The 9,744-nt window shown below is 39.2% G+C and overlaps 1 protein-coding gene across 3 annotated transcripts in view; it reads left to right on the top strand.

Annotated features, from left to right (window-relative positions):
• DAB2 (DAB adaptor protein 2) overlaps nucleotides 1–9,744 on the top strand; it is a 12,349-nt gene extending 2,605 nt beyond the window's left edge. The window contains exons 5-14 of one of the 3 annotated variants that reach the window (XM_019610369.2): nucleotides 1,991–2,077; nucleotides 2,279–2,302; nucleotides 2,567–2,614; nucleotides 2,786–2,848; nucleotides 3,864–4,157; nucleotides 5,311–5,464; nucleotides 5,983–6,498; nucleotides 7,056–7,147; nucleotides 7,884–7,948; nucleotides 8,724–9,744. In XM_019610369.2, coding sequence (XP_019465914.1) covers nucleotides 1,991–2,077; nucleotides 2,279–2,302; nucleotides 2,567–2,614; nucleotides 2,786–2,848; nucleotides 3,864–4,157; nucleotides 5,311–5,464; nucleotides 5,983–6,498; nucleotides 7,056–7,147; nucleotides 7,884–7,943 — 1,338 coding nt within the window. In that variant the 3' untranslated portion in view covers nucleotides 7,944–7,948; nucleotides 8,724–9,744. Of the gene's footprint in view, nucleotides 1–1,990; nucleotides 2,078–2,278; nucleotides 2,303–2,566; nucleotides 2,615–2,785; nucleotides 2,849–3,863; nucleotides 4,500–5,310; nucleotides 5,465–5,982; nucleotides 6,499–7,055; nucleotides 7,148–7,883; nucleotides 7,949–8,723 lie in introns of all 3 variants that reach the window. The other 2 variants (XM_010725359.3, XM_010725360.3) reach the window with 2 other exon arrangements.

Raw genomic sequence — 9,744 nt, 5'->3', positions numbered from 1 at the left:
TATATTATATTTAATATATATAAATATATTTATATATATATAAATATATAAATATATTGTCTAAACTCTTAGTAAAACTTCTGGTAAGGCTTTCTCATCGATAGTTCTGTGAGGTGTAGAGAAACATCAGCACTGATGGATTGGTATATATCCTGAAGAAGGATGGTAGAAAATGACTATCATCAGTGGCTTTGGTTTTATTCAGTTCTGCCATCCAGAATAAAAGTGTTCAAGTAGCTTTGTTTATTATTGCTGTTGCTTAACATTTCATTCACTGTGGAAGTCATTAGTAAGATGAACAGAGCTTTTATTATGGGCTTTCCTGTACAGAAGTATGTTGCTGTCAGTGAGAATATTTTTGAGTCAAACATCCATAGGTTTGCTCAGTTAGTAGGAAAGAGAACAACAGAATTGCACTAGTCTAGTTTTCATTATGCATTGTCTTGCACAACAGTAAAAACTAACACAACTGCACCAGTATTTCTGGGACAAATGAGTGGCATAATTGGTTATCCCAGATTTGCTTCTTCTGAGAGGAGTTCTAATCTTTCTGTAATGGGCTTCCACCTTGCAGATATTCAGTGCAGAGTATGTCTCTGTGAAGAGAAACTGTGCATAAGCAGTATTAAATACAAGCTACTTAGAATTAATACTGAATATTGTCCAGCTTCCTAAAACACCGAGACATGTGCTAGATATTTATCATGATAAGCTGCTAGACAATCGTGTCTACAGTAGTCACCATAATGACTTGAACAGCCAAGATTTCAGTGCTAGATATTTCCTCACACACATGCCTTCCTCCATTCCTGTAGGACCTCTTATCAGCTTCAGACCCACTGCAGGTGAGAGTGAGGAGCTCCTTGTTAGAACTTTAGTAACAGCTGCTACACCACTGAGCTTGTTTTATTTCAGATTCCTGTTCTGATCTGCTTCACTGGAATTGAAAATCAAGCACAAAAGCTTTCTGTGTGATCAAGTGGAGTCTGTTCTCTGGGCTTTACACCATGGGGTGCTGCTTGCTAGTCTGTAAGCTTAGCTAAGCCATAGACAGCTCTTTATTTAGCTGCTAGTTGCTTTTAAACATAAACACATCTGAGTAGTAAGCAGTTCAGCAGATCTAGACTACTGCTGTAGCTGTACTCTTTGTCAAAGTGACAACTTGAAATGGTTCTTCCTGCAATTGCGTATCTAAAACACTTAATTAGGAGAGGAGGGTGCTCACATATGAACAAAGAGACCAGTTCAACAGATTTTCTGCTCAAGCCAAAGGTAGTATCTGAGCAGGAGGACTTGTCATTGACTTGTCAGGACTTTACATTGACTCAGCTGTAATATGCTTCAAGCAAAAGTTTCTAATCAATATAGCTTAATAGCTGAACCTGCTACCACTTCAAAGGCCTCTCCAAATATTCTTCATAATGTTCTGTTTAGAGCCACCCATTCTTGTTCACAAAATGCAATACCATTCTAATTCACACTGAACTTCCATCCAGATGCAGATGTCACCTCTAAGTCTTACCTGGTATCTGTTCCACACACACTTGATTGTTTGCATTAAAATAAATGTAATACTAAAGAAGCATTCTCCAGTTTCATTGTTGGAGTTGGTAGAAAGCAGAGAGAATGTATGTTATTATCATCTCATGAAGATACGAGAGCTTCAGTGCCCTGTACGTTTCTGAGGAAATGCTTAGGATTTGCCATGTACTTATGAAATTGTGAATTTTAGGGGGGAAAAAAAAAGAGTTCAATGTAGACACTGTCACTTTCCCCAGGGAGTTAACTGTTCTGGGCTGATGGTATGCCATCACCCCAGCTCTCTGCATAAGAGAGTTTATGAAGAGACCAGGCAGTCTTTGAAGTCTTGCTTTTCCTGGTATCTGAACTGTACTATTGCATCACTTAGGAAAGTTTGACTTGCAGTTTCCTGGACTTCTACTGAAGCTAAAAACAAAGTAATTTGTAGTCTAAATATGTTCTTTTTCAGGCTGAGCCTCTAGTTGTTGATCTTAAGGACCTCTTCCAACTAATATATAACATGAAGAAGAAGGAAGAAGAAGAAGACAAGAAAAAGGCAAGTAAAATTACAGATGCTGCAGCAGTTTGCATAAAGTTTGTTTTATCTTTGGCTGGACTTGTAGTGAGACATGATACTATTGGCTGGCAGTTGTGCCAGCAGTTTCATCACTAGATCTAGGAGGTAAGCTAACTAAAGCCTCTTGCTTTGGATATTCTACCTGATGTATAGATACTAAAAGCTTTTTTTCTTCTTTAGAGTGAAGAAGCAAATAAGACTCAGGTAAGTCACTTTAATTCATCTTCACTTGATCAGGTATTCTGCTGTGATAGAACTAGCTCTGTCCTTCTTCATGCTGCTAGCATTATGATGGAATCACGAGATGCCCAATTACACTGGAAATGGAGACAAATGTGTCTGCAGAACTAATAGTAGGGATCTCCCATACTTTTTCTTCTATATCATTTGCTCGTTCAAGCATGTAAGTTTAGTGTTTAAGGCAGGTTTTGTTTTCTTGTCACTGACACTGTTGTCCATCTATTCCAGAATGGAAGTGAGACACTATCTGCTGGTCAAGCTGACAAACTGAAAATGGTAGGTTAAATTTTAGAGCTTTATCCTGATGTCATTAAAGTGTATAGCAGACTATCTCCATGTCATACAGGAAATGTAAGTTTCATAGATGTTCAGCAGATATGTGTAATACTTGGATTTGGCTTTTGCAACAACTCTGACACCAATTCTTTCAATACTTTCGGCTTCAAGGGAGTTGACCAGATGGACTTGTTTGGGGATATGTCAACACCTCCTGATGTGAGCAGTCCCACAGTAAGTGGACTCCAGCTTACTTATGTCACTTCTACATTTGAGAGCAAACTTTGTCTGAGTAGTAAGATCTATTTTGTTCTGGTTTTGCAGAAGCCTCTTCCTAGTTATAGCAATATATTAGAAACTTAGAGCTATGATAGTGGAAACATATAAAATAGACTAGCTAATATTCTCATCCAACAGTATTCACTGAAGTTTGTGTGACAGAAATACTATGTGTATCCTATGTTGTTAGCCATAGGCCTGATAAATATGTACTAGCAGCATATGCCTGTGCAGTAGGAAAAAAATAGAAACTCAGTTAACAACCTTTAAAGTTGAAACTTATTTTTTGGATGAGTCAGTAAGTTCCAAGTGGACTTCTAGGTATTACAGATGTAAGCTAGGTCCATAAAATACGGCCTAACTTCACAGAAGTATGCATTTACCCTGTAAAAACTCATTGTGACTTCAAAATTGTATTAGCTTGCTCTGGCACAAAAAGTTATTAGTAGTCATTCAACTATTGGTGTTGCAACTGATGTCAGTAGAGCTATTGACTAGGTCTTCTGCCACTTGCTTTGGTGGATAGTGTGTTAACCTTCTCCACAGGCAGATTGCTTTCTAGTCTTACTCCAAAGCTGAGACTGCAACTTGGAATCACTCTAAGGCAATGTGATTTCACAATTGTTAAAACAAAGGAGTAAAACCCAGGCTGTCACTGGAGTCAAACACCCCTAGGTATAATTAGTGCTAATGACTAAAACTTCCCTTACATTAAGTTCACTTGAACTAAAGGGATCTTGAAACAGGTGCTTTCAAGATGATTTTTTTTTTAATTGAGTAGCTGAGGTATAATTACAGCTACCAGACTTATAAAATGGTACCTTAGTGTGACTTCAGTGTGACATTGAATACATATTAGTATGATGTGCTGGATACCAGAACTGTCCTTTTCTAAAAGTTTTCCTTAAGCTTGTATACTTTGCAGTAGGTGATACAGAAAACTAACTTTCTTTTCTTTCTGAACAAATAGGAAGCTAAAGAGATTCTCTTAGTGGATCTTAACTCAGAAATTGAGACCAAACAGACTTTTACAAAAGAGGATCTCTTCTTGAATGGCATCACACCTTCCCTTCCACAACCAAAGCCACGGCCACCCTTCTTGCCAGAAAGTTCTTTCTCTACCAATCTCAACTTCTTTCCCACACCTAATCCAGACCCTTTCAGTGATGATCCTTTTGCACAGCCAGACCAATCCACACCACCTTCATTTGATTCTCTAAAATCTGCTGATCAGAAGAAGGAAAATCTGAGTACCTTGACATCGGTGGGTAATGGTGCTTCAAATGGTGATGTTGACTACTTTGGTAAGCAGTTTGACCAGATATCTAATAGAGCTGGCAAACGAGAAGCACTAACAAGCCAGTGGCCATTTGACAGTAAGCCACCCACAGCAAGAACTCCAAATGGGGTACCAGAGAGAGAACAGAATGGCTTTCTTAAAGCCCCATCAAACCTCTTTGTGGAAGATCCTTCCAAAGGAGTAACTCTGCAAAATGGAGTAAAGCTGGATTCTGAAAGCAATATCCAGCTCTTGTCACATGAATCTATAACAATTAGCCCACCACCACAAAGTAACAAGCCAGGAAGAGGAAGGAGGTCTGTCAAGGTGAACAATGTTCAAGTAATTAATGTGATATGCATGCTCTTACTTAGAGAAGCTGGGTGAAGGAAGCTTTTCTTTCTTCACACTGCGTAAATGACTAAAGAGCTTCACAGTGTCTCTCTTCCACCTGCCATGCTTACTCTAACCTCTCTGCAGCCATGGTAAATCCTAACTCTCATGAATGCTCTGTAGTAGCTATGATACTAAACATATGTTCTTTTCCTTAATGCTGCCGTACTTCTGTAAAGGTCTGGTAAGTATGCTGCTGTGAAATATTGATGCCAGGTACAATGTCAATAGCTGTTATGATAGCTATGATAGATACACATAGCCTGTGGCTTCTTAACAATGAGGTACCAATAGAAATTTACAGAAGTAATTGTGGCTTCACAGTGCCTGCCAAATTTGCCTGGTCATACACAGGATGTCTCTGGGTTAATCTCTTGCAGTAAAACAATACAGAACTCAGTTGATGACCTTGACATAACTTCAGGGGTCATTACAGTCTGGGCAGGAGTATTTGTACGTGAGGAGAAGAGGATTCTCATTATGGTAACAAGTAATTCAGTTACTCTATAAGTCTTACTCTTCTGCTGTTGACCTGGAACTACTATATATAATATACAATGCCAAACTTATCAGTAGGCATAAACTGGTGAAGTCTGAATCACTTATACTGAGTACCTTTGAATATAGCAAAGCTTCATGCTTTGCTGTAGCTAAAATAAAAGCTCATGGCTTCAGAATAGCAATCCTTAATCATGTTAGTTTATACTCTGCCATGCCATTTTACAACAACTTTTTTTCTTTCTAGACTGCATCAAATGACTTGTTTAGCTCGGAGTTTTTTGCACCAACTACAGAGAGCCTTGGCTTAAACTCATCAGTACAGACAGGACCAGTGCAAACTAATCGACTGGACCTCTTCAAAACAAGCCCTGCCACAGCCCCTCCATTGGCTGGCCGAGGTTAGTTGACAACAAATATCTTGACTGGAATAAGAGCTTGAATTTAAACCTAGCACGGATGTTCTAATTACCTTTTATTTCATGTGTGGTGCTTAATCCATGTGCTGTCTGTCATAAACTATTAAATTCTGTGAATCGGGGACCTAAATTCTGCATCTTCAACTAGAACAGGACTTTTTGCTTAAACTTTGACGACAGCCCCAGGTTGTTCCAGGATGCTAATGTATGTATCACAGCTTGAGAAACTAGGGTACCATTGCTGGAGGATCTTAGTAAATACTTGTGTAGAAGTAACTATCAACCACGGTTCTGTTCTTTAAGGACTGACGTGAAGTGAAGGAAAAAATACCCTTTTCTCACCAGCTCCCTTCCCCCAGTAGCATTATATTAAGGGTAAATCAACAGATTTTTACAAACAGACATGAAGAATGCCTTTCTGGTATCAACAGTGGAATTGATACACTCTTTCTTGATCTTTGAATCACTGAAGAACTGTGTAACAACCGTATTCCCCACAGGTGGCTTGCCCTCACCATGGAATACAGAGATACCTGCCTTCACCCAGGCCACATCTGTCTTTCCTGGGTCTATGATGCCTACCCAGTCTCCAGGATTTACTCAACAGCTTACGTTTGGCTCTCAAGCAGTGCCAAGCTGGAGCCAGCCTGGATCTTTTGGTCCAACAGCATCTCAGTCCTCTGGTCTCTGGGCACAGCCAGCACAAGTTCCATCTGTTCCATGGGTACAGCCACCCAGTGCTGTAAATCCCTTCCAGAGTAGTGTGTTTGCACCTTCAACACTACCTGCTCAGACACAGTCTGTACTGCCCTCTATGTCAACAACAAGCCCACCTCAGCCACCACCTAGAGTTGTACCTCAGAAGGAGCTATCCAAGAAAGAGAGTGATGCTTTTATTGCTCTGGATCCACTTGGTGATAGAGAGATGAAGGACGTCAAAGAAATGTTCAAAGATTTCCAGCTGACAAAGCCACCTGCAGTACCAGCAAGAAGAGGAGAGCAGCAAAGTTTTTCAGGTGCCTCCAGAGCTTTCAGCAATTGTTTTATTAATAAAGTACCAATTTGTCAAGATAGTACAGGTCACAATGATGTGAAAGTTAGCAAGCTGTCCATAAAAAAGACTGGTAAAATCTTTCTTGTATTTGAATAGCTACTCAGGTAACATGATGTCTGATCATGTCTTATCTAAAATCTACAATTATACTGATTGTTTTATTTACTTTAAAGTTCTTAAACAGAGAATTGAAGGACCTTTTCCCTAATAGCATTACATAGACCACTGTCAGTGGCCAAACACTGACGCATCTAGTGTCTAGGCTAAACTGAGATAGACTAGGTCTGTGCAGTGTTAGAAAACCCAGATAGCTTATGTGTATTGAGGAATAGGTAGGAGATAAAACTGAGATCATGCAAAGCAATTTGCATGCTTTTTTCAATTTTTTAAATCTATTTTTGTTTGTTGTTTTGTTTGTTTGTTTTTAAACATCTAATTGGATGAGTTTAAGGTCAGCTGATAGGGCTTAGTACATGTAAAAGCTGTTTAGTGATATAGCAGTATGTCTCCTCTTCCTAGAGCCACTGAAGCCTGTTCCCAGACAAAGTGCACTACCAATTGATGGCCTGTTTGAAAGTCAACCTAAGCCAGACCTTTTCAATGTCTTCTCTGTAAGTAATAGATGTTTTCTCTATGCCTATTACTACACCCCACCAACAGGAATATTTGTGATGCAATGGCTTTAGAGGCCATGGAAAAAAACTTCTTGTATACTTGATCTAACAAAACCCTTCTTGAAAGGCCAACGAAGCTTTATTCCATTTAGCTTAAGTCCATAACCAGTGCCCCAAGCTGTGAAGCCTCTCTGCAACTTTGTTTCTCTATGGGGAGAGCTTCTACAAAGGACTGTAAAGTAATGGAGGTGGAAGTAGAAGACTTCTACAGCTATGCTTACTTCTCTGCAGAGCAGACAATATTGACTGTGCAGGTGTTGGCTGAACAAATGGGAGGATCCCATGACCAGTATCCTCTTGCAGAAGCAAGTGGCCTAACCACATCACTCCACCTGGGACATGACACTTGGAGTCCCCGGTGGGAAAACCTGGATCATCTCCAGAATGCTGACTTAAAACATCTAACATTTGGCTAATCAGATTTTATCATGAATACACTAACTCAGCTCCACATGGCTTTTCTAAAGGATACCTTAACCCAAACTAATGTGTACTAACACAGCTTTAGATCTCCTTTTACATTCCTTAAAGCAAGGCATTTAATACCTGCTTACCAGTGTTTCTTCAGTATTCTTTCCAGAAGGAGTTTGGAATCAAAACCAGCTGAAATAAACATGAAGAATAAAACCTGAAAAACCTTTAATGACTAATGATTTATAACTTTTCTTGGCAGGAATCTCAGAAGCAACATTCTGGCCCATTTGGTGGTCCTTCCGGCAACCCTTTTGCATAGACCAGGTAATATTTACTCTACTGAGACAAACTACTTCAACCTCTGAAATTGTTTTCAACTAGCTCTTTGCCAGTTTTCCTGAATCAACTACACTGGCTTAACTTTATTGCTCCTCTGAAGTACTGCTTGCTGTACTCTAGAAGCATTCTTCTAAGGACCTCTGCTTAGAGCTATACATGCTGTCTGCCAAGGCCTAACTAGTGTCACTTTCTTAACAATGAAGATCCTGTTTCTTCATATTCTTAAATCTCAAAGCCATAATAGATGCCTATTTCCTTTCCTTGAGGAAAGTTAATGAATATGCGAAGTCTGTGGGGCATGTTTACAGGAGAGTGTTAGCAGAAAGCCCAATGCAGCTCTCTGAAGTTTAATATCTGAAGTATTATTGGATAATAAGCTGGGTGAATTAAAGTGATAACAAGCTAAGAGCTGTTATGAGAGCTTTTGCAGTGAGAAACAAATTAATTCATGCTCTCTTATCACTGACTAAAGAGCATGAATTGTCAGATGTGTGGCAGAGGAATAGATTTGCTAATTTAAGTCACGGAATCAGTAAGGTTAGAAAAGATCTCTAAGATCATCTAGTCTAAATGTCAGCCCACTATACTACATCCCTAAGTGCCATATATACATATTTCTCAAATCTTCCCATGAAGTACTGTCTGTCTTGTAAGAGAAGACAAGTATTGCTATTGCTTTAAATTTGCCCTCAGTATCTATAAGCTAGTTTAAACTATGAAGCTATAACCTCAAATCATTCTAACCTTAAATTCTTTTCAGTATACTAGGCATAACCAGGAAAGGAGAAATGGAATAACTGGACCTCTGCTCAACATCAATTTTCTACTTTTTTCATTTTTGTCTGCCACTCTTGCTGCCGCTCCATGATGTGTCATCTAAAACATGTCCAGATGGATTGAAGCACAAACACTGAAGAACATGCTGTGAAGATAGTAATTCAGGGCAAATGGAAACTTAGACTCAACCCTGAAGACCCAAAATCAAATTGGTGGATGTTAATTTTACTTTAGGCTTTGCAGTCATTTGTGGAAGAGCTTAGCAACACTAAGTCACGTGTTTTGTAAAATGCAGTCACCTCAATTTCTCTTTATTGTAGCACTTACTGTCCTGAAACATGGGAATTGAATGTACCTAGGAGAGAAATGCTGCTTTAACATAAGGGAATTGAATTAGTGGCTACACCACACTTTAAACAACTAGGTCAGTTGCTGTATGTTTACACAGTATCAGCCAGTTGTAAAGTTATGTGGATGTTTCATGCTTCTAATTGGTGAATGAACATATGACTTGGTCTCTAAGCCATTGTAGGATTGTAGGAAATGGGGGGGGAATTGGGTGAAGGAGGAACGTATCCAGTACACTTGTTCACTTAACTAACGGTAAAAGTAGCATTCTGCCATAAACATATAATAAAGGGACTAACCGTAGGGTCTTCAACAGAGTTGCTGGGGTCCTGAGCAATAGGGGTCTAAGGCAGGATCAAATAAGCTAAAACATTTCTTGAAGTACATTGAGGTATTCATGGACACTAACTGTTTTATTGGTGCTAATATAGCTATTTGAGGGAGGGAAATCTATGAAGATTACCTTTCTTTATGAAGGTGGCTTGGCAGACAAATGGAACAAGCAGATAGGTCAGACATGGTGTAGTACGACATTATTCCAGTGTGTTAGAAAGCAAAAAGACAATCATTGCTTTATTCTATGCCTTGATTCCTTATGAACAGATGTACCATCTCTGTGTCATTAACGTGAGGTATAATGTCTTTAAACAGTGCCT

This window comes from Meleagris gallopavo, chromosome Z, assembly GCF_000146605.3.
Source record: "Meleagris gallopavo isolate NT-WF06-2002-E0010 breed Aviagen turkey brand Nicholas breeding stock chromosome Z, Turkey_5.1, whole genome shotgun sequence".
NCBI classification, from domain to species: domain Eukaryota; kingdom Metazoa; phylum Chordata; class Aves; order Galliformes; family Phasianidae; genus Meleagris; species Meleagris gallopavo.
The sequence above is the reverse complement of the archived record's forward strand: the minus strand, read 5'-3'. Positions and strand labels throughout refer to the sequence as shown.